Source organism: Mus musculus, chromosome 7 (assembly GCF_000001635.26).
Source record: "Mus musculus strain C57BL/6J chromosome 7, GRCm38.p6 C57BL/6J".
NCBI lineage: Eukaryota > Metazoa > Chordata > Mammalia > Rodentia > Muridae > Mus > Mus musculus.
This window is the reverse complement of record NC_000073.6, coordinates 80,651,318-80,678,193: the sequence shown is the minus strand read 5'-3', so window position 1 is coordinate 80,678,193 and position 26,876 is coordinate 80,651,318. Positions and strand designations below refer to the sequence as shown.

Below are 26,876 nucleotides of genomic sequence, written 5' to 3'. Positions count from 1 at the left end.
GGTGTACAGGACATTTGGAATATTCATAAATTCTTTCTAAAACTAGTAAATTAAAAAACCAGAAAGAAGATAGGTGGTGCGTGTGTGTCACCTCAGCACTTAGGTGTTAGACAGAAGGATCAGGGTCCCTAGCTACACAGTGAGGTTGGGGCCATCCTGGGTTGTTCAAAACCATATCTCAAAACCAAACCCAAACGAAACAGAACCCAGAAAGCTCTGGAAACCTGAAGGTTGTGGGCACTTAAGTAGAAAAAGAAATCAAAACCAAGAGTTTTGTTTTGTTTTGTTTTGTTTTGTTTTGTTTGGAAAGACAAATGTGAATCATTTTTATCAGTAATGCATACATCAAAGTATATCTGGGGATGTGTTCTGATACCCAGATTGAGAGGATTCGGCAGTTACGCCGTCCTGGCTTACTGTTAACCTATATCATGTTTATTCACAAGACAATATATTTAACTTATACCGAATATACATTCTAGAACTCATGTCTTTTAAAGCAGCACATCTATTAACATACGTTTTCCAGACTTGTTTCACAAAATTCTCCTTCTTTTTCTTATTTAGTTTAATTTTTTTATTTATTCACTTTATATCTCCCTCACTGTCCCTCTCCTGGTCACCCCCTCCCGCAGCCCTCCCCCTGCCCGAGATGTTTGTTTTGCAGCTTTCTGTAAGACACTGTCTGTCTGTACTGGGATGCCTCTTTGAGATGTTGCTGAACATTCTCGACCTCCTTCTGTTTCCAGGTTCAGTTTCAGAAGCTTCAGCAGCTGCGCCTTACCCAGTACCACGGGGGATCCTTACCCAACGTGAGCCAGCTGCGGAACAGCGCGCCAGAGTTCCAGGTACTCCCCTTGCTGGTTTGCGCGATGCTGCATGGGGTGTAAGGTGATAAGCCCTGCACAGATTAGTTAGAAGAATAGCCTGGGTCTGAACGCAGTTCAGACTTCTGGGAAGTCCCTCAGTGGAGTCTTTCATGGTGTCCGCCCATGCAGGTGATGTTACTCCACAAGGAGTCAGAGGCTGAACATCCAGTTGCAATGTGTGGAGAGAACTTGCCTCCCATGTATGAGACTCTGGGCTCCTTCGTCAGATCCCCAGAAATCAAAACACAGAACACCCCAAACTGTAACGTGAACCACATGTTTACGTTAGAGTTTTTTTACTAGTCACACTAAAGAAAAAAAAAAACTGGTGAAATTAAAATGTAATATAATTTAAACAAAAGGAATTTATTTTAAAACATATTATTACTGTATGGAAGCATATGATGTATGTCTGTGGGTATGCTTGTACCTTGGCATGTGTGTGGAGGTCAGAGGACAGCTTTCTACTTCACTCCTGAGACAGGGTTTCTCTGTATAGCCCTGGCTATCCTGGAGCTCACTATGTAGACCAGGCTGGCCTCAAACTCAGAAATCCGCTTGCCTCTGCCTCCTGAACACTGGGATAAAGGGAGAGTGTCACATGCCCAGCTTCAGAGGACATCTTTGAAGAGTCATTTGTCTCCTACTGTGGGTTCTGGCACTGGAACTCAGGCCTCAGGCTTTCACCAGTGCTCCTGCCTGTCAAGGTCCTGCTGGCCCTTGTTTAGCTTGTTGGAGATAGAATCTTGCTAGACAGCCCTGGCTACTCTGGAACTTGCTGTAAAGACCAGAGTGGCTTCAGACTTGGCGAGCTCCCCTGGCTGTACCCCTGCTGGGTGCTGAGACGACACTGTCCACAGTGTCTGGCTTGTTTGCAGACACGGTCTCCCTGTGTCTCAGGCTAGTCTTGAGCAGCTAAGCTACATAGCTGAGGATAGCTTTGAACTTCTTGCCCTCCTGCCTCTGTCTCCAGAGTGCTGGGATTATTTGAGGTTCTGGGGATGGGACCTAGGGCTTTCGTATATGCTATATTAGGCAAACACTACAGCTGAGTTATATCTCCAGCCTCTTCTTAAGATCTTCATTTTTCTCCTGTAGCTCTCTAAATCCTGGGATTACAGGCTTGTGTCAGCGTGCCCAGCTTCATTTAAGTAATTTGAATACTTATTGAACCCAAGATATACCATAATACCATTTCAACATGTATTCAACATAGAAAACATACATCAGTTCCCATGTTGTTTTTGTGCTGAGTCTTTGTAGTCTGTTGTGTATTTTAACTTAAAGCACATCGTAGTCTTAACTCCCCATGTCACTAGATCCATGTGGCTAATGATGGCCTCACCGGGCAGGTGGGTCAGAGGAATAGATAATAGTCTCGCTGCCCCGAGATTAGTGCTGGCTCATAGCTGTAATCATTTACCAGAAAAGCCTTATTTAAAACAATGTGGAATTAGTGTTTCAGACAATAGTGCCGGCTGCTGCAGTTAAGGTCTGAGTTAGACCTACTCTGTTGTCCTAGCCACAGAAAGGGTAGAAGCCTGCTATTTCTTTTTAATTTCTTTTGATTTTATGTGCATTGGTGTTTTGCCTGCATGTATGTCTGTGTGAGGGCATCAGATCTTGTAGTTACAGACAGTTGTAAGTTGCCATGTGGGCACTGGGAATTGAACCTGGGACCTCTGGAAGAGTAGTCAGTGCTCCCAGTCACTGAGCCATCTCTCCAGCCCTGAAGCCTACCATTTCCAATTAAATACGTTAGGATTTGATGTTAGAGCTGAGATGTGGACTTTGTGATAAAGCACCATAACTTATGCTTTTGGATACTCTTCCATTTTATTTTTGGGATGTGACTGTGTGTGTGTGTGTGTGTGTGTGTGTGTGTGTGTGTGTGATGGTCATGGGCACACAGAGGTGTTCTCAGCTCAGGGCTTATGCTTGCTTGCACTGTCTTCTTATCCCCTGGGCTGCCCTTCTAGCCACGCCTCCCCCGAGTTTTAAAGGTAGATCTTCTTTGTTGAGGAAACTGGGGTCACTGTTTTTATAATATCCAAAATATTGTGGAGCATTTTGGACTTCTTTTTGTGGATCTGTGTGTGGAGGTGTGCACCTGTGGTGTCTGTTTGCATTTGGATGTTAGCATGTGCACAGCATGCCACAGCAAGGCACACGTGAGGAAGTCAGAGGGCAGCCTGGGTTGTTAGTCTTCTGACATTTTTGGCAATTCCATGCCAATTATTTTATAGAGTAACCCCAGTTGTTCCAGTTGCCTTTGACACCTTCTGGTGCTTGAGATTGAACCTAGGGCCTCACACACAGCAGGCAAGCATTCTCCAGCAGCCGCTGCTGGCTTTGGTACACCCCCCACCCCGCACCCCAACCTCCAACACTGGGGCTTACGTCTGTCTTTGTGATGAGATTCAGATGATGGATCTGTGGCAGGAATAGCTCAGAAGTGATGGTTGGATCCTATTAGGCATGTGATTTCAGTTTGTCCTGTGACTGTGGGTGTGCCTTTTATCAACTACAATCGGTCTTTCAGCTCTCCTCTCTGAAGTTGCTCTTTTCTTCTCTGTAGTGAACAACTCTTCCATGCATAGCTACCTTAAACGGTCATAAACTTCTTTAAACTTCGCATTATAGACACACACTCATAAATATTTATATTTATCAATATAGAATACACATAATATAATTCATAATATGTGATTTTATGAATTCCCATTTTGTTCAGTGGTTTATGGTCTGTAACTATTATTTCATTTTGATGATGATATAGTCACTTATTAGGCCATTAGGAAGTCCTCTTCCAAATAGAAAGTTTCTTAATAAATTAATATAAAACAGAGAGTCTTGGAGCACAGGTTTTCTTCTGTTACCTTCTTTGTTGAGGTATAGTTGGCTCTTTTGGGCATACAGCTCTATGCCATGGGACTGGGTCATAGTCACTGAGGTATGAAATGGACCCTTCGCTGCAGAGTGGCTGTCCCTGTCATCATCCTCTGTCCTCCCTGCAGAGTACCCTGTGAGTGGGGTCAGAAGGATGTGGTCCTCTGATTTCTTGTTGCCTTTAACCCATCACAGTGGAGCCTCATTCATGGTGTTGTGTGCCCTCGTTCCCTGTGGCTGCTGGTACCAAGTACCATAGCTTGGCTTAAAATAGCAGAAACTCACTTTCTTACAGTTCCCAGCCCAGGAGTCTGAAATCACGGGATTGGCAGAGCCGAGTTCCCCTGAGTGCTCAGGGAAGTCTTTCCTTAACCTCTCTCTGGTGTTTTCGTTAGTAAAACCCTTGGTTTGTAGCTCTGTTGCTGCCGCCTGCACTTCTGTTGTCATGTGACCTTCCCATGTGTCTGTGATTTCCCTCTTTCCTTGGATGCAGGGCCACAGAATTCTAGTACAAGCACCTTCTAAATTAATGAGTGACATGCAAAGGTCCTGATTTTTCTCTTTCCCTTTTCTTCTCCCTCCACCTCCCCGTCTTCTTCTGAGGCAAGGTTTTATTCTGCAATCCAGGTTGACCTGGAACTCACTGTATGACACAGAGCAGCCTCAAACCTGGGACAGTCCTTCTGCCTCAACCCTGGGGTGCTGGAATCCCAGGCACCACGACGTCCAGCTTCTTGTGCAGTTGTGCGCTCCTGTAAATACCTAGCAGTAGAATTGGTGGACGGTGTGGTGAAAGTGACCTTTATCTCTCTCCCTCTCTTGGTCTGTGTCTGTTGCTAATGCTGGAGCCTGGACTTAGTGTTTAATATGCTAACCAAGCCCTTTACCACTAGTCCATATCCCCCGCCCCCTAGCTTTACCTTTATAGGAGGTTGCCGCCTGGTTTGCAAAGTGACTATAGTTTTCCATTCCACCAGGAAGACATAAGAATCCCACAGCCCTTGTCTTCTCCAGCTCTTGATGTTTCAGGCTTAAACACAAAAAGTCATCTGGGTGTGGCAGCATATGCTTTTAATCCCAGCAGCTGGGATGCACAGGCAAGTCTATCTCTCTGAGCCTGAGGTTAGGTCGGATGGGGAGGTATAGAAAGATGTCTCAAAAAATACATAAAAAAAATTTAAAAAGTAAAAAATAAAAATAAAAAAAAACCAGCCACATATACACACGCGCCTTGCCATCTTAATAATTTTTTTAAGTATATAATTCAGCGGCATTAAACATATTTATATGAGGCAGGGGTAGGTGGATATCTGTGAGGCCAGTCTAATCTACAAAGTGACTCTGGGACATCCAGGACTCAAACAAACAAACAAACCCACCAAAAAAACAAAAAAAGCAACAACAAAACCCTCCCCATTATTAGTTACAAGGAAAATGCAAACTGAGCCCTGCGTTATGGACGAAACACAAAGAACAGCTGCTATAGAAACCAGGCAGCTCCTGGGACTCACATATGATCCAGCAAGCACAGCAGGAAAACCCTGTCTTGAAAAACCAAAACAAACAAAAACTCAACCAACCAAACAAAAACATTCATATGATTGTTCAGTCCATCTCCAGGACTTTTTCACCTTCTAAACTGTAAGTCTGTACTTGTTGAAAAACAATTCTGTTTTCCCTTTCCTGGCCTGGCAGCCACCCTCTGCTCTCTGCTCATGGATGGGGCTGTGCTACGTGCCTCATTTAATCAAACACTGCTTGTCTTCTTGTGACTAAGTTGTTTCACCTCACACGATTTCCTCAAGTTTCATGCATATTGTAACAGGATTTCCTTCCCTTTTAAGGGTGAATAATATTCTATTGTATGTGCATACCACATGTGTTTATCTGTTCATCTGGTGGACACTGCCTTGCTCTGCCTCTTGACTGGTGCATAATCCTGTTGTGAATGTGCTGTGGTAGGCAGCTCTCTCAAGTCTCTATTTCCTGTTTTGTGACAGGGCTCAGGTGTCTAGGCTGGCCTCAAACTAGCTAGTAGCTGAAGATAACAGTGGACTTCTAATCCTCCTGCCTCTACCTCCCTCCGGCTGACACTCACTCTCTCTCTTCCCCAGTTAATAGCCATCCTAATAGATTGGATATTTTAGTAGACAAGGCTTGGGTGTCCCATTTGGTCTTCAGTTTACATTTTCCTGACAACTAATAATGTTGAGGGTCTTTTGTGTTTGTCTTTTGAGAGGTAGCCTTTTGACTGGGCTGGAATTCACTGTGTAGCCCAAGCTAACCCCAAGCTCAGAGATCTGCCTGCTTCTGCCTCCTGAGTGCCGGGAGTGCTCGCCCCAGTTGCAGCATCTTTATTGGACTTGTGCTGTCCCTTGTCCCTTGTCCCTCGTCCCTCTCTTTCCTCCTTTTCCTCCTCCTCCCTCCCTCCTGCTACACTCTCCTTCCTTCTCCCCTTCCTCCTTCTGATAACACCAATAGCAACAGCTATCACTGCTGTTGTTTCATAGACAAGGTCTCACTTTGTAGCCCAGGCTGCCCTTGAACTGCTAGTGATCCCCTTGCCTCAGCCTCCCTAGTGCTGGGATTTCAGGCTGGGGACCAGGGACATCTTAATAATATAGAGTCTTTATTTTTGAGTATGGTTCTATTTCCAAACATTACAGAAACACAGATTTTAGTTGTTTCTTATAATCACTTACTTACAGTTCTCTTTTTAAATATGTTTTCCTCTTGTTATATTTTAATTAACAAAGTATATATTTATAATGTACAGCCTTCCTCTTTTCCTTCTGCCGGGATTGACTTTAGGATGTAAGTTGGTCAGGCACTCTCCCACTGAGCTCCATCCATGCTTTGGTACCTGGGACTGGTATCTCAAGCTAATTAGCTACACTGACTCTCATCTCATCACTCTTCCTGAGACTCTGCTCTTAGACGTTTTTGGTTCTACAATATGTAGTTAGTAATTATAGTCACTAAGAAGTCCAGTAGATCCTTTGGACAGTTCCTCCTAGCCATTCATGTTTATGTTTTGTTTGGGAACAGGGTTGGCTGGCCTACCACTCACTGCGTAGCTTCAGGCTGGCTTGGAATTCTGTTCTCCTGCCTCAGTCTCCTGGGTGCTGGATTAAAGATTGTACCACCACCCAAGCACAGCCTGTGACTTTGTTTGTTTTTGCTATACCATTGGATGTTAAGCAGACTACTATTTTAATATGATTAAGGGCCAGTTCTTTATCCCAGCGGCCGATCTGAAAGCTCTTCTCCTCTAGTGCAGAGGCCCTCAAGGGGATGCGGAGTATCAGTCAAGTAAGCCAAAGCCTGCTGTCCAGGCCTCTTCTGACTTCCTTAGCATGGGCTCCACTGTCAGGTCAAAGTTGTCCACAAATGGGACTGGCACATGCGCACTGCACGCAGTGAGGAGGAAAGGGACAATTCCTGTGAGGGCTAGGGCTGTGCTCTCTGGATAGAAAAGAAGTAATCCTTCCACTGTCATCTTCAGTCTGAGTCACAGCTCGGGCACCTGTTGGTTGTGTGTCCTGCTTATTAGGCAATTACAGAGCAGGAGCCTAAAGGCTTCCCTCTATACTGGGCTCTCTGAGTGTGGAATTTTAGCTTTTTGTAGCCTTCATATAACATACATAGTCCTTTCAGATTGCATCACCAAAGCCAGCTGCGAATTGTATCACCTAAGGCTTCTATGCTACATTATAACAAAGGGTAGAGTGTGCATCATCCTGTTTATAAATGTTTACTAAATTCTGAAGAAGTTAAGAACAATCTGGTAAGCCAGGGAGACAGTGCTCATCACAGGAGGGTCTAAAAGGACGACTTTACCTCGGGCAGTTGGTAGGTTCACTACCAATACATATGGATATAATGAAGCCAGAGTTGGCATCACATGTGTTAGAGAGCCAAGGCTTGAAGCCCCAGGCTTTGACCCTAGGTCAGTCTCAGTGGGCTTTGTTTACTAAGTTTCTGTCCACAGTTTCAGGGGGGTTCTAAGGAAAAGGAAAGCAAAGCAAGAAAGTGGACTGGCAGAGCCTGGCTGGCACCCACAGCTGTGGATACAGGGCTTCCTCTGAGGGCCAGGAACTGGGCAGAATTCTCTCCATATACACTTAGTTTCTACAGAATCCCCTGGAGGTTGGTCTATGGATTTGGTAGTTGTCAAACAGCATAGCAACAAATTGTCCAAAGCAAGAACCCCTAATAAATAATAATGGAATGGTAGCACAGTTGTAGACTTTAAATTCACTGTAATGCCTTGACTCACCACACAAAGATAATGAAAAGGGTACCATTAACAAATTAGAGTCTCTGTTTACCAAAGGATGTGCATTTGTGTGTGTGTATGTGTGTGTGTGTGTACTCGAGATTTATTCTCTAAAAGGAAAATACCTTTTTAGATATTCGTAGAAAAATTTTAAACTATCTTCCTGATTTTACATGTGTGACTTGCTTATTATAGGAGTACGTGGCATCCTTTTTGCATTCTGACTTTCTCAATAGCTAGCATGGCTTCAGTAAGTGCCCTTAACACAGAAGCCCCATAGTGCATGCAGTATTTTGTGCCTCCCGTCCTTCTGTCTCGAACAGTGCCCCATGTCTAAGCAGTCTCCTAAGGAAATGTCCAGTTGCTCATAGACTTTACCACACACACATAGCACAGCTCTCCAGGGTTGGACATGGGGCTGCTCTGCTGCCAGTTCAGCCGGCCCGTGCTTGTGCATGTTGCTGTATGCCTGCTTGGGTTATTTTTACAAGACTAGGAACTTCTCAGGAGAAACTGAACCTAAATGGTATAAAATTATAAACCAAAATTAATTTAAAATCCAACCACTTAAAAGAAATGAAATCCTTAAAAAAATTAGATGTGTTGTTAGAGACTAGTCAGACTGTGACAAAAGGACAGCATTTGAGTAGCACACATACACATACCAAGTGTAGCACATGCATAGCTAGCTACTCGAGTTAACAGACTGTGCTCCTACGTCAGGAAGAACTGTCTGACACCTGGTGGCACACACAGTCGTCCTAACACCTGAGAGTCATGGTCAGCCTGAATGATAAGACTCAATAACAGAACAAGCAAACAAACAAAAACTCAGGATTGTGTGAATAAAAAGTAAACTGTGAGGGATGTGTATATCAGAGCTAGAAGAGACATGTGTGCACATGCAACCGTATTCCCTTCTCTGAAATTATACTTAAAAAAAAAAAAAGGTTTTGGCATAAGGTCTTATTGTGTATCCCTGGCTAGCCTGGAACTCCTATAGACCAAGCTGGCCTTGAACTCACAGAGATCTACCTGTCTCTGTCTCCCAAATGTTGGGATTAAAGATATGCACTACCACACCTAACTTTACAATTTTATTACTACTTTAAAATTATGAATATGTGTGTATCTTTGTGTAGATACGTGCATGTGGGTAGGGGTACCTTTGGAAACCAGAAGAAGGTTTGAAGTCCCTGGAGCTGGAGCTATAGGTGGCTGTGAACTGCCTGATGTACGTGCTGGAAACTGGACTTGGTTTCTCTGGAAGAACAGGAAATGCTCTTAACCTGCTGAGCCATCTCTTTAGCTGCTCCCCACAACCCCCTCCACCCCAACAGCCCTATTTTAAAAAGACAGGGTCTGGCCAGATAGCTTAGACTAGCTTGGAACGCTAATTTCTCCTACTTCAGTGTCTGCCCCAAGTGCTGGAATTATGGATATGTAATCCCTTTGCAAAAATATACTTTTTATTAGGTAAAACTTTAATGTATTCTCATTTTTGTCTATGTTTTTATTCCGTGTCAAGAGCTCTTGGCCTAAAATGATTTACTTTGTAAGTTGTATTAAATGGAAAATATTATCAAAAATGGTGGTGTACACCTGTGATCTCAGCATTCAGAAGGTGGAGTCAGAAGATTGTAAAGCTCATGGCCAGCTTGGCCTACAGGAAAAACAACCCCTAACTACCTTCCCCCAAAGAAAATTATTCTGTAGGTTTTCTGTTTGTTTGTTTGTTTGTTTTTAAACCTGGTTTTCTGGGCTATAAAACATGCCTAAAGGAAAATGGCAGAAGATACTGCAGTGATTCGGTGTTGTGACCAGCAGACAGACAAGTAGTCATTTCAAATACCTGCTTCTCCATCGCCCCATTGACCTCTTTAGCAGCTTTTGAAATCCCTCCCATCCTCATCTGGAAAATCCATTCCTCCCTGCGTGTTTGCATGTCAGCTCTTTAAACCTTTGGGTTTTAAACTTTAGGGTCATAGCATAAGTGGCACGAATGTGGCACCAAGCAGCTGTAGAACACCCTTGCTTTCCAGTTTGGAAGCTAACTTCTCAGTTCTCTGGCCCCTTGGCTTCCAACATTTCCTTTTCTTGAGACAAAGTCTCCCTGTGTAAGCCTGGCTGTCCTGATTATTTCCAGGATGTCGACAGGGCTGGCTCAGCCCAGAGATCCACCTGCCTCTGCCTCCAGAGTGCTGCGATTGAAAGCGTGTGCCACCACCATGCCTGGCATAATCTTTGTTGGTTTTTGTTGGTTTGTCTGTTTGGTACTACTAGGGTACAACCTATAGCCTGTACCACTGAGCTGTGGCCTCATCTGGCAAATGTTTCTTGAATACCTATTGTGTGGCAGGCTCAGTATAGGACCTAGGAAACATGGAAATGAGTAAGACAGCTTCCCCCTCCCCCCTCCCCCTAGTCTCAAGTTCCATTATTTTTGGTTTAAAACCCTTGGCTCTGATTCTCCCCATGAAGAAGGCTCTGCTTCCAGCCACAAATGGCCTTAAAATCTCAGAGGAACATCTGTGGGGACCACCTAGAAGATTTGTTGTTGTTGTTGTTGTTTGTTTGTTTTTAACCATCTCAGAAACCCTTTGCATACCTCTGGGGTCAGCTCCTGCTTCCTCACCTCTCCCGGCAGCTCTCGCTGCTAGCCAGACTTCAGTCTTCTGCAGCTGGACCTCGGCCTTTGCTCTCAGCTGCTGCTCGTCTGGGTACTGCCCCAGATGAACTGTTCTGCGAGGCCCTAGACGGCACTGCCATCTGCGAGCCTGTGCTTTGGGCATGTTCTCAACCTCTTTAAGTCGGTTTGTAGGGTATGATACTGATAATTGTATGTAGGGTAAACCACAGGAAGCACAGGCATTGGCAAGGGGGTTGGGAACTGGTGTGTGTCAAGGGAACGCGCATATAGAGATAAGAGGTTCTTTCCAACGCCACTAGTTAGATTCTGTTTATATATGTTCACCGCTCATAGCTTGTGGCTTTTGTGACAGAGTCGTTTGCTCAAAACTTAAAAGCGAGAGGGAATTTTATTTCCAGGGTCATAAGGCTTAGGAGTCAGCCCTGCTCTTGGGCACTGAGTGCTCTCCTCCAGTCCTGAAACAACAGTCATTCATCCAAGCACAGTTTGAGAGAATGAGAAAGGACAGCGACCTTGTGTCCACATGAGACTTAGAAGACCATTTTACAAGTCATTTTAGCATGAATTATTTCCAGGAAAGACTTCCACTGGTCACTAATATTTGTTTTATGTCGTGTCTTACTTTCTTTTGCAGAAATTGACCTTATTTCTAAGTTCTTTGTGGGAGTCTGTCCCTTGCAGACCAAATGCATTTTGCAACTGGGATTCCTCTCTGGGTGCTTTGCTGCTGTTTGCCTGAGTTTTGCTTTCGGCCGTGTGTTCTCTTCTGCTGAAGGGAGGAGCAAGGAGCACAGAAAGTTAGTGGCTTACTTAATGCTTGTGGAATGCGTATCTGTCCCAGCATAGGACTGTGACCAGGGAGATGGCTGTCATATTTTCATATAAATATGAACCGTGCTTTTCTTCTTCTTCTTTCTTTTTATCTAACCATATGTGATAAATAAGAGACTTGGAGAATAAGAGAGAGAAGTTGACAGCTCATGAATCTCCAGTGGTCTGCAATTAGCCTTTGCTTGAAATTATAGAAGGAGTAAGGGAACACTGGCCCCCAGCACTGAATTAGGAACATCTGTGTCTATGAGAACTTGAGCAACAACACTGAACGACTGGAACTGAGCCATCTGCATCCTGCCCTTCCATGTGGTTCCAGGCGTCCCTGCAATGAGGGGTCAGCAATGGCGCAGATGCCTGAGAGGCTGGGGGTGTAGCTCAATTGGTATAGTGCTTGTCTTACATTCTCAAAGCCCGGGGTTCGATTCCTAGAACTGCATAAATAAGGCAAGATGGCACACACTTGTAATCCAAGCATTCAGAAGGTGGAAGCAGGAAGAGCGTAAGTTCAAGGCCATCCTCAGCTACAGAACAAGTTCAAGGCCAGCTGACACATGGGGTTTTGTTTGTTTGTTTGTTTGTTTGTTTGTTTGAATACTCCAATGTTTTAAAAAGGCAACTGCCACAACAATAGCCACCTGTAGTCCTGACTTCTCGTGAGGCTAAGGCAGGGGGTTCTTCGGCTCAGTTTGTCTACCTTTAACCTGCGGATAATCAGTAATGCCAGTGCCATTGGATTGTTGCTTGACTGGGGGGTATAAATGAGTTCTCATATATAACACTGCTTGAACAGTGCTTGGTACAAGGTGAGCCAGGCAGGCGTTGTCTCAGCATTGTTCTGCTGCCCCTGCCATTACCACAGCAGCAGTTACTGCCAGCATCATGCTCCCTGTGGCACGGTGCACACGCGCAGCAGAGTGCTGCCCCTCAGCAGCTCAGAGTCCTGTGCAGGTCTAGACCATATGTCTGCTGCTAAGACCCACGTCCCAGGACTGTGGTGAGGGTGAAGCCTGCAGTCTGCCTAGCGGTGTGGGTGACTGCAGTGGTGGAAGAAATACTTAACCCTGATGTTACCGATGTGACCACAGCAGTTTCTGACAAAGGAGCTGTTCACACCAGGGTTTTATTCTCCATTGTGAATTGTGCCCCTTGTAAGTCATTTGTTCTTACTAATGAAGTTCTGGTACTTGACAATGAACTTTTAAAGAATGACTAGAGGTGATGGACTCAGCAGTTAGGAGTGGGCTCTGCACTTGCAAAGGACCCAAGTTCTGGTCCCAGCACCCAGACTGGACAGCTCACAGCTGCCTGTAACTTCAGCTCCAGGGTCAGTGTTCTCTTCTCCCCTCTTGAACCTGCAGTCACATGCACATATCTACACACACACACACACACACACACACACACACAGAGAGAGAGAGAGAGAGAGAGAGAGAGACAATTAAAATAAAATAATCCTTAAAAAGAAATTAAAAGGCAGGTGTGGTGTATCTGCCTTTTATCCCAACAGAGACTGATGGGCCTCTGACTTCAAGGCCATTCTGATTAAGTCCAGGACAGCTCTGACTACACAGGGAGACCTTGTCTCAAGAAGCCAAACTAGGAATGAGCAGGACTGCGGCTAGTGGAAGCTGTCCCCACCATCACCTCACTACACTTCCATCTTGAAAAGTAGGTAGACGTTTGGAAGAGAGTCATGCAACCCCCAAGATTGCTAACATGCAGCTACACTTGGAACACCTTGGTACAAGGTTCCTACAGCTGTTGCTGAGTTATTTGTGTGGGCAGAAAACAAGTCTGAGAGTTACAGGTCTTGGGGTGCTGTTGGGATGGTGGGACCCCATCCATCTGCTGCTTCCATGTTCACATTCATCTGTGTGGTTGTCAGGCTAAGGCGCTGTAATCCTCCACAACACAGCTGCACTTATCTTGTCCACACATACTCATGTGCCAGCGAAATACTTCTTCCAGTTATTAAAAAATCACTTTTCTATTACATCAACCAGCTATTGTTTCTAGCCCTGAATTTATTTATTAGTATTATTGAGTACCTGTTATGAATAGATATCCTGGTGCTTATGAAGATAATTCAAACAATATCTGTTCAAAAAGTCTTAGCTGGGCATGATGGCTTATGGCCATAGTCTGCACTTGGGAAGCAGAGGGAGAAGGATTTCCAGGCCAGCCTGGGTTACATAGTCACACCCTGGCTCTAAAGCAGCAATAAAGTCACTTACAATCAAGTCTGACAAACTGACTCTTTGCATAACTCTAGCACAAAACCATTGACTTTAATATACTTTCTCTTTTTTATCTGCCAGCCAGCCCGCCTCCTTCTCTTCCTTCCTTTCTTCCTTCCAAGACGAGATGTGATAGGGTTTCATGTAGCCCAGGCTGGCCTCAGACTTACTAGGCAGTCAAGTCTGACCTTAGACTCCTGATCCTCTGACTCTTCTGCTTCTACCTCCTAAGTAACACCTGACATTATTATTTTTTTAAACTTAAACACACACACACACACACACTACTGTCTTAAATTTTTATGTATATGGGTGTTTTGCCTACTTTATGACTATATACCATGCCCATGCCTGGTGCCCATGGAGGCCAGAAGAGGGTATAAGATTTCCTAAAAGTAGAATTACAGATAATTGTGAACCAACATGTGGATACTGGGACTCTATCTAGTCCAGGTCCTCAGAAGAGCAGCCATCTTTCCAGTCCCCTCATTTTTAAACTTTTCTGTTCACTAAGGGTGTGCTGGTACACATGGGTAATCCTGGAACTTGGGAGGGCAAGGCAGGAGAATCAAGAGTTTGGGATCAGTCAGGGCTACATAGTAAGACTGTCTCCAAAAACAAAAAAAAAAAAAAAAATCTTTCACATTCAGGGAAAATGATAAATATATTGCATTTATGTGGAGCTTGGTTCTTAAGTCTAGGTTTTTAACTATAAAAATAATATATGCTCATAAAATTTAAAAGATATTTAAAATTAAAAAGGAATAAGTTGTGTGTGTGTGTGTGGCACCTGGGAGGCAGAAGTAGGTGGATCTCTGTGAGTTCAAGGCCTGCCTCGTCTATGTAATGAGTTCTAGGCAAGCCAGAACTATATAGAGAGACCTTGTCTCAAAAAGTGGGGAGGGACAGAAAAACTAGTCACACTCACACACACACACACACACACACACACACACACACACACACACATATTTTGCTTTTGAGACAAGGTCTTTTGTAGCCCAGAATACCTGCAATTTGCAATGTAGCTAGAGATGACCTTGAACTTCTGCCCCTCCTATCTGCCTCTCCTGACTACTGGGATTGAAGGTGTGTGCCACAATGCCTAGTTTATAGGTGAAACTCAGGGCTTCAAGCACTTCACCAGCAGAACCACATTTCCAGGCCCCAGCCATCCTGTAGGAACTGGGAAATGTCATTTTAATAATTTCATTTTAGTTCTCCTATGTCTTTTATACAGGTGATGTGATTTTCCCTCCCCGTCTCATGGTTTCTGTCTCCCTTCCTGTGACCCTTACCATACCCCGAGTGTGTGTGTGTGTATGAGTGTGTGTGTGAGTGTGTGTGTGAGTGTGTGTGAGTGTGTGTGTGAGTGTGTGTGTGTGTGTGTGTGTAAGTGTGTGTGTGTGTGTGTGTGTGTGTGTGTGTGTGTGCGCGCGCGAGTGTGTGCATGCGTGTGTGCTGTGCACATGTGTTCCTGGACATTCAATTCAGGCTTTCTGCACTGCAGTCAGATAGTTTGTGGCTGATCCTCCTGCTTCAGCCTCTTTAGCCCTAACTTTCCAAGTTTGTATTCTGGCATTACCTTTTGTTTCAGCTATTATATAATAATTATTTTCCCACGTCATTAACATACTTTGTAAATGCAGTTTTCAAAGCCAAACAATATTTCATCATCTTTGACACATAATCCCCACCCATTCCCAAAATGTCAGACACTGATTTTCTTTTATTAGAAATAATATAGTAGTAAGCAAATTTATGTGACCCATCTATATTTGATTATAAATTTCTGCCAGTAAATCAGTCCAAGGGAACTGTCTGCAAGGGTTGGCTGCATGTGGCCTCACTGCTTTTGGCAATGGTGTTTAGTCTCACAAAAGTCTGGTGCTGACTGGTGTAGATATTTATTATTTAGCTGCAGGAGACCCTCAGCTTTTCTGGAACTCACACTTGAAGTGTTTCATGTTTACTACTCAAAATGATTCCAAAGTCTTATGACATAAAGACATTTTCATATTTATTGAAGCTCACGATTACATGGGCTAAGCAGCTGAGGACGACTAGTACTGCCTAGCAAATGTGTCACTGGGGCCTCCTAGTCCTATGCAGAACCTCTTATACATTGGCTTAAATACTTACCTTTTCTGAGTATAGAGGATGTCTGTGGGGACTGGAGAGGTGGCTCAGAAGTAAAGAGCACCAGCTGCTCTTCCAGAGGGCTCGAGCTCAGTCCCCAGCACCCACATGGCTAGCAGCCCTATGCAACTCTAGTTCCAAATGATCTGATCCCCTCTGTTGGGCTCTGCAGGCACCAGGCATGTGGTGCACAGACATACATGCAGGCAGAACACCTTACCTCATAAAACAAAAATAAATCAACCTTTTTTTAAAAAGAGGACTTCTGTGAAAATTGGGAAGGCTATTAGTTTATGGTATACAGACCTGTAGAAGAGAACTGTATCTGCCACAGAAATGTACTCAAGAGAAAGCTCAGAGGACATTGACACTTCCAGCTGAAGACCTACAAATGCCATCTTGTTTCTACTTGTTAGATTGCATATATTAATCTTTTACTCCTAGCAAATAAAGCTGTCTTTCTTTTTTTATATATAAGGTTTTTTTTTTAAAGATTTATTATTTTACATATGTGAGTACACTGTTGCTCTCTTCAGACACACCAGAAGAGGGCATAGGATCCAATTACAGGTGGTTGTGAGCCACCATGCGGTTTCTGGGAATTGAACTCAGGACCTCTGGAAGAGCAGTCAGTGCTTTTAACTGCTGAGCCATCTCTCCAGCCCCATGGCTTTATTCTTAGTACCAACCAAAGTAATTATTTTCTTTATAAAAAGTCATGTGTACATGCATGTAATTAAACATGAGTGCATCTATGAAGCTGCCATTGTGTTGGGCTACTGAGCATGTTCCTACCACTTACATACTTTAGCTTTAAAGGAGGCTCTTTAGGAAAGAAAATATATGGGAAATAGGTTAATCAGTTTCTGAGAAAAACTAAGCAAGAGGGGCACTGCCTCGGCCAACCGCAAGTGTTACTAGCACATATCTGCTTATTGCAGTCTTTTCTGCGCCAGTGTGTGTGTGCACACTTTAAAGAGAACCACCCATCCCAGCAGTCCCTGCCATCACAGACTTAGAGCGGCTTCCTCCCTTCCCTCTGCTGACTGGGAGCTGTGGTAGCTATAGTCACCTCCTGTCTGGTCCCAGGAATGTTCATAGCTTTTAGTTTATAGTCTCTGGCAAACTTGCACCCCAAGTCCTTCCTTTGAGAGATTTTTCCCATTGAAGATTTTAAACTACACAAAGTAATGCCCCCATCTTGTATTGGACAGCCTCACACTTCTTCCTGTCTGGTCCTTTCATACAAGCTCTGTTCCAGGCATGAGCATTACCTATAATGTGCCAACCCCCAGACTGTTATGGACTAAATGGCATAAAAGGGCTCAGGTCTGATTGGCGTTGGTTTCCATTGTTGCCTTATTCCCCAGCCTCTTGGTCTACTCAACTCCCGACTAGCCTTCAGCTAGGCCATCACTAGGTTCCAGCCAGAACTGAGCCAGAGGGACTCAGGGCGCTGCTGCACATTCTGTAATTTGGCCTCCAGTCCCCATTTTTGGCCGTGTGCCTTAGCTCTGGGCTCTTGTCTGGGTCCTCTGTGCCAGAATCCCATGGTAACCTGCCTCATTTCTCTGTTTCTTGTTTTTATCAGCCTCATTCCCAGGGACTGAAACCCAGGGACCATTGCCCTCCCTCCCTTCTGCCTGCTGTTTGGGGTCACACTCTGGAGCAGTTTCTCCTTGTTTTGGTGCTCACACTCAGGAAGTCTCTGTGCTGGACACTTACCTCACCAGAGGGCAGCTGCACCCTTCCAGTTCTTCAGGCCAGAATTCTGGGGTCATCACTTCCCCTCTTATTCACTCTTATCTAAGCCTGCAGCAAAGCACACTCAGTGCTGGACAGGTAGCTCAGTTGGAAGAATGATTATCTAGGTAGGTAGCATGCACCAAACCCTAGCTCCAGACCCTTGTACTGGATGAGCACGGCATGGCGACACATGCTTGCGTTCCCTGTGTTTGGGAGGTAAAAGCAAGAGAATCAGAAGTGCAAGGTGATCTCCAGCCACATAGTGAGTTAGAGGCTATCCTGGAATACTCGAGACTCTGTACCTCCCCAGAGCTCCCTACAATAAAAGTATAACCTTGTAATCCTAGCACGTGGGAAGTGAAGTTGAGAGGATCATGAATGCAGGGCCATCCTTGGCTAAATAGCTGGTTTGAGGCCAGCCTGGGCTCTATGAGATCATTTCTCAAAATGAGTAAATGAATTTGTAAACAATTGTAAAAACCCTTTAGAATCTTGGCTACTCCGTCTGGCCCACTGTCCTCTCCTCCCTGGATTTTTGCAGTGACCTTCCCACTGGCTTCTGACAGGAGAGTCCTGTCTCTTTCATCGTATTTTCAGAACAGCCTCTGAATGAACATGGCAGGGATGCTCCGCTTTCAGCCTTGCAGTGGCTTCGTGGTGTTCAGTGTGTAGCCAAAGGCAAATGAAGCACCCCAGTGCCCCATATCTCCCGTCACCTCTGCTCCTCCCCGCTCACTGCCTCAGCCTGACATCCTTCCTCACCACGAACACTTGGCCACACTTAGATTCTCTGTCCCTCCAGCCTCCTCTAGTTCTCTGAAGGGGCCATTCCTCCAGCCTTCCAAAAGCTCACCTCACTTTCCTCAGTTCTTCATTCCCATCAGTGGGCTGCCATCTTGAAGTTACAATTCCACCTCAGTCATTGCAGGTCGCTTATCTCCTCAGCCTGCCACTCTCCCATACCTGATCGGGTTCTTCCTTCCTTTCCTTTTTCTCTTCTCTTCTCTTCTCTTCTCTTCTCTTCTCTTCTCTTCTCTTCTCTTCTCTTCTCTTCTCTTCTCTTCTCTTCTTTTCTTTTCTTTTCTTTTCTCAAGACAGGGTTTCTCTGTGTAGCCCTGGCTGTCCTGGAACTCACTTTGTAGACCAGGCTGGCCTGGAACTCAGAAATCTGCCTGCCTCTGCTTCCTGAGTGCTGGGATTAAAGGCGTGCACTACTACTGCCTGGCTACCTGATCGGTTTCTTGTCTGCCATTTATCTTTTATCAGGACACAAACTCCAGAAGGCAAAAGTGCCACAGTCTAGCATAGTCTCATCTCATGAGTAGCAAGCAGTTCATAGTTACTGACTGCTGGGAAGAATGGAAAGTTGAAAGGTTTCTTTACCTGTGTGTTAACACATTTTATGTGTATTATAATACATCTTATATGTATGTACAGTCTCGTGGTGACCTTATATGGGGCTGCTCTTGCGATTCCCACTTTATAGGTAGAAAGCTGAGGTTAACAACCTACCCAAGGTTGTCTGAGCCAACAGGTGGGTGTTCAGATGGGGTGGCAGGGCTGCAGGAGTGTAAGCTTTAGATCGTCAACAACTACATGTGTCCAGTCTCAGCCCTGTCGCAACTGCTGAGTTTAAGCCTCCACAGCTTCAGTTCCCTTACATACAAACTGTGGGCAGTTGACTTTCTCTCGGATTGCATGAAGGCTTATGGGAGATCTTGAGTATGTCATTTTCTTTTCTTTTTTTTTTTAAGATTTATTTATTTATCATATGTAAGTACACTGTAGCTGTCTTCAGACACGCCAGAAGAGGGAGTCAGATCTCATTACGGATGGTTGTGAGCCACCATGTGGTTGCTGGGATTTGAACTCCGGACCTTTGAAAGAGCAGTCGGGTGCTCTTACCCACTGAGCCATCTCACCAGCCCCCCCCCCTTTTTTTTATTGGTGGAGTTGAAATTTTTTAAAAAATATTTTTATTGGCCTTTTGGAATTCTTTTAGATACTTTCTGTTTATAACTTTTTCCAGCTTTCTTTTTGGTTTCTTTCTAATTAACTTGGGAGGAATTCTTTGAATAGTAGAGATCTGTGCTGTTTTACAAATAGTCTTTCTCATACTCCCTCACTGTTTAATGATGTTTTTGTTAATATCTTCTCTTCATGTTGTTAAAGGTCCAGTGTTGGTTGATACTCAAGTCAATGAGAATACAGATTCATTCACTCAGCAAATATTTCCTTAAAGCCGGATCATTTGGGGGTGCCTATTCAGCTAGGACAGCCCTAAACCCTGACTTTCAGTCTGTGCCACTGATAATGGCCCTTCACGCTGGCTTGAGCGGATTCCTGAAAAAGAATGTTTTCTCAGAGGCAAGGAGACCCAAACATTTCCCAGATTTTGGCCACATAATCAGAAATTTCAAAAGAGTTCTGGAATTTATGGGCTGGCCTCCAAGTTATCAGGCATCTGTCGTCTTCTCCGAGGGCAGTTTACTCTGAGCTCAGTCCACCCTCCTCCCTCAGCTGTGCAGAGCAAATGGGGCAGATGAGAAATACTTCAGACGTCCCCGTGGGATGAACTCCAAAGACAGCCTCAGCAGCTAGACGCAGAATTCATATGGCCAGGGTTTGGCAGGCTCTTCTGAGGTACCGTGGCTTCCTATCAGACCACCGGCTCTGCAGCCCTGCCAAGGCCTGGGTGCTGCAGACCTGGGGAGTGAGTGTGGTATCCAGATGCTGCCTCCACTGGCTCAGGTTTGCTTTGAATCTGAACTGAAAGTCTTAGGCCTTCGACTGCTGCCCTGAATGGCCAGAGTGGCCTTCCTGGACCAGGTTGGATTTGTGCAGACATCTTACACAGGACTTCGTATCTTGTAGGTTGAGCCACTTGGTGTTCAGTAAAATGGGTCTCTCAGATACCTTGTTTCATCATTTCACTTTTAATTATGTGAGGGTGGGTATGTACACCTGAGTGCAGGTGCTGATGGAAGCCAGTGGTGTCTCTGGAGCTAGGGTTACAGGCAGTTGTGAGCTGCCCAATGTAGGTTCCAGGGGCCAAATTTGAGTCTTCTGCAAGAGTAGTATGTGCTCTTAACTGCTAGCTCTCCAGCTCCTCAGATATCTTTATTACTATACAAGCCCATCTGTCCCCCACCCCCACCCCTGGGTATGCATCTCTCTGCCTCTCTTTTGTTTATGCCATGCTAGAGATCAAACCCAGCCCTTTTGCGTGTGCTCAGCCACTGCTGGCTGAGCTATGTCCCTAGTGTCCCAAGTGTTTTCTTTCTTAGATTTTTATTTTTATTGGTGTGTGTTTTGTGTGTGTGTGTGTGTGTGTGTGTGTGTGTGTGTGTGTGTGTGTGTATTTCTATGCTTGCAGAGGCCAGAAAGAGGGAGCAGAAGTCACAGATGGCTGTGAGATGCCTGCTGTGGCTGCTGGGGACTGAGCACAGGTTAGGCGCACACTTACTGCAGAGCCAGCCACAGACACCATGGCACACGTCTGTAATCCTAGCACTCAAGACGTCGAAGTACAAAGATCACAAGTTTGAGGCCTACCTAGGCTACCTAGTGAGACTCTGCCTCAAACAAAACAATTAATACTTGTCAGCCATCTGATGCATGAAATATATACAATTTTCATGCCCTGATTTGGCATCTTAGGATGGTTGCTGATCAGAGGTGTTGTCCCTGAAGGCCAACTGGATCTCATTACTAGCTGCTCAGTAACTCACATTGGGACCTTAGGCAAGGTTATTAGCCTCTCTGCACCTAACTTATGCATCAGTGAGCTCTGGTGACTAAGAGTACCTAAGGTAGACTGGAAGGATTAAATTAGCTAATAATACATGAACATCCCAGAATAATGCCCAGTATGTACTTATTGCTTAATGAATATTGCAAAATTCCTGTACCAACTTCTGCTGGGTGAAATGCTAGAAACCGGGCCACCTTGTGTGATTTCAGTAAACGCTGATCCCACCTTTCCTGTCTGTGTGGTATGCTGTCTAGGGCTAGAGAACTAAGTTTTGCTATTTATATAAAGCTTCTTTTGTTTTCATTTTTCAGGTGAGGATTCATGTATCCAAAGCTGCATTAGAGCCCAGATGAGAGTGGCCTAGAACTCTGTGTAGGGTGGGGGAGAGGAGGGAACTCACTATGTACCCCTGGCTGGATTGAAACTAATTTTGTAGATAGACCAGGCTGATGTGGACTTCATAGAAATCCACCTGCCTCTACCTCCCAGGTATTTGGACCAAAGGTGGGTGCTACCATGCCTGACAACCTTCAACTTCTAATTTTTCTGTCTTTGCCTCCCAAGTGGTGGGACCACAGGCATGTGCCACTATAGCCAGTTTATACCATGCTGGGGAATTGAACCCAGGGCTTCACAAGTGTTAGGTAAGCACTCTGCTAATTGTGCCACAGTCTTAACCTCTTCTGTCCCCTGCCCCACAGCCCCCTATCCTTTCAACCAGATCTTACTGTGTAGCCTAGACTGGCCTGGAACTTGTAATCCTGTGTCAGCTTTTCAAGTGCTAGAGTTACAGGCGTGTGCTACCACACCGGCCTTACATAAAGCTCCTTAGAATCTGTGCAGGCTGGTTAACATCTGAGTGTTTCCTCATTGGCTGGATAAAAATAACCTTGCTGAAGTCTTAGCTGCCCTGGCTGGGGTCATCCAGACTGTATGTGAAGGCACTGAGTGCAACTCCAGGAGAGGCAGGGACCTAGGCAGTGGCAGAGCAGGGCAAGGGCGGAAGCTGTTTCTCCAGGTGCCCTTACATTTGGACTCTGAAATTCAGTTCTCATTCCTCTCTCTGGAACCAGGCCCTGATTGTTAGGTCGCTAAAGAGTGGCAGGTGGGAGCCACAAGCAGCACACTGCCTGTCTCTAAATTTTTAAGTCACCACATATTTTGGCTGTAGAATCAGCCAAAGTTTTGTTCCAGTTCCTTACAAAATTTCACAACATTTCAGGCGTTAGAATTGGTCCCTGTGTTGTGAAGCAGCTGGGTTTTATACTTTAGACTTGAAGATGAAGGCTTAGTGGTTGATTATTACGTTGGGTGTTTTCCAAGAGTCAATGCCATCTGTGGAAGTTTCTCTGTTGTCCCTAATGCCAGGTTCTGTAGCAGTTTCTCTGTTCAAAAATACAGCCTGTGTTCAGGACACTCCCTGGGTACAGAAATTGGTTTCCTTGGCAACAGATAGCTGGTGTCTTAGCTCTTTTCTTTCTTTACTCTTGGGGATGTAACTTCAGAAAGCTTTCCCCTCCCATTTTCTCCTGAAAACCCGTTGGAGGCAGTCACAGTAGTAGCTGTTCGATACCCATCTCTCAGTACCAGGGACTGAACGCGGCTTTTGCTAAGTAGGCACTCATATCATTGAGCCGTGTCCTCATCCCTGTTTAAATGGTTTATTTTGGGATAGTGTCTCAGTGAGGTGCCTAGGCTGGCCTCCTCCTTGCTCTGTAACTCAGACAGACTGGGAGCTCTCAGCCTTCCAGCCTTAGGCTTGCCCCAGCAGGTCCAGCTCACACTTCCCATTTTTGAGGGGAGTAGGAGGATCCTAGGAATTGAACCCAGGACTTTATAAGTGCTGGCAAATACACTGCCACTAAGCTAGACTTCCAGAGATTCTAGTTTGTTTATTCTTTGTCTATGTGTCTGTGTGTGCGCACATGTGTGTTTGTAGATATTGGAAGCCACAGGGTATGTGTGGAGGTCAGAGAACAGCTTTCAAGGAGAGTTGGTTCCCTGCTTTCACCATCTGGGTTCTGAGGGTGTCATCGTGTTTTTAACACATGTATTTTTTATTATTGTGTGTGATGTGTGGATGTGTGTGCGTGCGTGCCCGATCCCCACCTAGCGTGTGTTAGTGTATGTTAGAGTTTCTTCTTCTTTCATGGGCTCCAGGGCTGACCTCAGTCTTGGGCAGCAAACACTTAATGCACTGAGTCACCTCACCAGCCCTGGTGTAATTTCCGAGTGCAGAGGGAAACACTTCCCCACAGTGTTAGCCAGGAGGGGCTCATTTGATTGAGACAGCCTACTATCTCGTCCCAACTAGCCTGAAACTCTCAACATAGACCAGGCTGGCCTTGAGCTTGTACTGATTCTCCTGCCTCTGCCTCCTGGATTCCAGGACTCCTGCACCTGCTGGTCTCAGGTTGGCTCTGGTACTGCGGGTTGAACCCACTTCCCTAAGCTACACTCCAGTCTCTAGGCAGGAGTCCGGTGGTGCTCGGAGGACAGAAGTGTTGAGTGTCTGAGCTCTGTCTGTGTGCTCTGCCACTTCATTCTCCTGCTGGAGTGCAGGTTGGCATCTTCATCCCCATTATACTGATGCTTTCACAGTGACATACCAAAGGTCGCACAGTGGCAAGTGACGGTGTCATGACTCTGACCCAGTTTATCTTTCCCAGGCCTTTGCTCTTATTTAGCAAATAAAATAGAATACCCAGAATCAATCATGTGTTTTATTCTTTTCCAGTCTGTATAATTGCTTTACCTTTTTTTTTTTTCCCCTCCTGGACCCTTCAGCTAGTCACGGTGGCGTCACTTTTGCTTGGCTCTTCTCTTAGATTATGTGTTGGTTTTTCATTCCCTCGGCCACCTGAGCAATCTTTTTATTAATCTAAGCCTACCTTCACCCCTCAGCCAACTTTCCCTCCCTCCCTCAGCTTCTAAGGAAGTGTGTCTCTGTGGCGGTCCCACGCTCGTGCACTGAGCATTTCACGCTGGAACCTGGTCAGGAAAGGCCAGAGCTAGCAGTCTGCTCCCTGAAGTGGTCTCTCCACTGGGAGGGGGCAGCCAGGCCAGGGGTATGAGCTACCCAGCAAGAGCAGACATGGCCACTCTGAGCATGGTCTTCCCTCCCCTGAAGTGTCCATGCCCGAACTTATCTCTTCAGTATCTCACCGACATCTTGGCATTCATGAAGTTGCTCAACAGATACATTGGACCAGTCTGTGCCTGTTTAGCTTCTGAGTAGTTTTTGACAGTTGTTTAAAGTTAATTAATCAGGGTAGTCATCTAAAAGTTTTAATACATGCAGTTATTATATGATAATTAAAAAGAAAAAAAAATAAGAGCTTAGAAAAGCTCCAGAGTTAAATGTAACTTAAAACAGAGTGGCGAGCCTGCTAAACAAAGGGCCTGGGAGCGCTTGTGTAGCCTTGACTGGGTTCTGGCAGCAGCAGCGGCCCTCTTTGTCACAGTCCTCTGTCCATTTTGATTACTTGCCCTTGAGGAATAACAAAATTGTAGCGGCAGAGCAGACTGCACTCTTTCAGTACATAGGTGGAAAACTGGAAGCGAGAGAGATCTAGCCGTCAGCCGCAGCTGCTGTTGTCTAGCCGCAGTTGTGCAGCCCAGTCTGAAGCTTTGCAGCCCGGTGCAATTTGCCACGGTATTTGCCTTTGTTTCTCAAGTAGAGAGGAAATTCACTTCTTTCTTCTTTTCTCTTTTTCATTTTTCTTTTTATGTTTTGTGCCTTTGAGACAGTACCTTGCTGTGTAGCTTTGGCTAGTCTGGAACTCACTATGTAGACCAGGCTGGTCTTGAACTCACAGTGATCCTCCTGCCTCTGTTTCTCTGACAGGTGAGCTTCATAATACCTGACTTCCTTCCCTTCTTTCAATCAGGTTTCTACCAGGAATAGTTTGTGCTTCTGCTACATCTGTCTCTACCAATACTGGGCGCATAGAAACGACCACGTAGCATACACGGTGGCTAGGGCTTTGCATATGTTATTTATTTCTTCCAGGAACCCCAGAGTAGGTGCTATTACTGTCCCCAGCTAATGTATGTGGGCAAAGATGGAGGCTAACAAGGCTCAAGGACCTTCCTAGCCCACAGAGCTGTGTACCGGCAGATTAAAGCCAGGCTCTTTTGTTCTAGAGTTTATGCTTGTAACCATAGAGGTCCTGGCAATGGCTTTTCTTCTTTTGTTGGTTTTCTGAAACAGAACTATTTTCTCTGAATGCAGAAGTTGAAACCTGTTAAGGAAATTCAACCAGAGTATTTCTTGAAGAAAAAAAAGGAAACCGTTTCCTGCTTTCTTCATTTGTTAACCCCATGACATCATTGGGGCCGAGGCACTCTGGTCTCCCAGCTTCACACCGAGGAATGAAGTGGACATAATGCCTCAGGAGCTCCAGGAGCTGTGAGGGGCGACACTTGGCACTCTCTGACTGTTTGGTACCCTTTGTTTGATTTTTCTCTGCCTACATTTGGTTCTTGACACTTATAGAACTGTGCATCCAAGTCACGGAGAAAAGGCAAACGAGCCCCTGCCAGGACTGCAGCTTCCCAGCTGTGCTGGGCAAGGGCTCCCCTCGCTGTGCCCCTAGCTGGGCAAGGGCTCCCCTCGCTGTGTCCCTAGCTGGGCAAGGGCTCCCCTTCGCTGTGCCCCTAGTCTCATGATCTTTGGATTCAGCAACCTCTGGCACTTTGAGTTTGTTGTGTTTTCCCATAGGTAGACCATCAGGACGTAGGAAACTAAAGCCATGTAGACATTTGGAAGTGTTTGTTGTCACTGTAATCAGTGAAATGTTGCACCTCCGGTGGGGTGGCAGTTAGGAGTTCCAGAGCCCGGGCCAGACCCTGCCTCTTCTCTTCCTGAGCTTTGCAGCACATGGAGTGCTTGAGCCTCAGTTTCCTCATCTGTTTATTGGGGTAGTACTAGTCCCTCTTCACAGAGTTGCTGTGGGGATTAAATAAGACATTTGTGAAACATTAGCATTGTGTCATGTGCACTCTAAGTGCCAGTTCAGGCTAATTATTATTAGGCTAACAGTTCAGACTTTTTAACCCATTCAGTTAGGAAACAATTTGAGTTAACTCTTTGTTGTTGGTGAGAATACTGAAATTTGTGCCTAGTATAAAGACATTGAAATTTGGTACATGTCTTTTAAAAGCAGTTTAAGATCATGTTTCTCATTAATATAGAGAATATTAAGATTTCAGCTGGGCCGTAGTGGTGCACGCCTTTAATCCCAGCACTTGAGAGGCAGAGGCAGGCTGATTTCTGAGTTTGAAGCCAGCCTGGTCTACATAGAGAGTTCTAGGACATCCAGGACTACACAGAGAAACTGTACCATGAAAAACCAAAACAAAAGATTTCTTCGATTGATTATATAAAGGGAGACTATCATAAGAGAGTAAACCATTATACTCTTATGGAGGGGTTCTCTGTAAACATGAGTAGAGAAGTGGAACAGGCCATGTGGGA

At 45.2% G+C, this 26,876-nt stretch overlaps 1 protein-coding gene and 1 long non-coding RNA gene across 4 annotated transcripts in view; one reads left to right on the top strand and one right to left on the bottom strand.

Moving 5' to 3' along the window:
- The window catches only part of Crtc3 (CREB regulated transcription coactivator 3), a 102,322-nt gene that overhangs the window by 10,755 nt on the left and 64,691 nt on the right, over positions 1-26,876 (top strand). For all 3 annotated transcript variants that reach the window (XM_006541195.3, XM_030242981.1, NM_173863.2), the window contains exon 2: positions 750-848. In XM_006541195.3, the coding sequence (XP_006541258.1) occupies positions 750-848 (99 nt within the window). The remainder of the gene's footprint in view (positions 1-749; positions 849-26,876) is intronic.
- Positions 844-26,876, bottom strand: part of Gm51450 — a 29,482-nt gene continuing 3,449 nt past the window's right edge. The window contains exon 3 of the long non-coding RNA XR_003946653.1: positions 844-26,348. This is a non-coding gene — a long non-coding RNA (predicted gene, 51450). The remainder of the gene's footprint in view (positions 26,349-26,876) is intronic.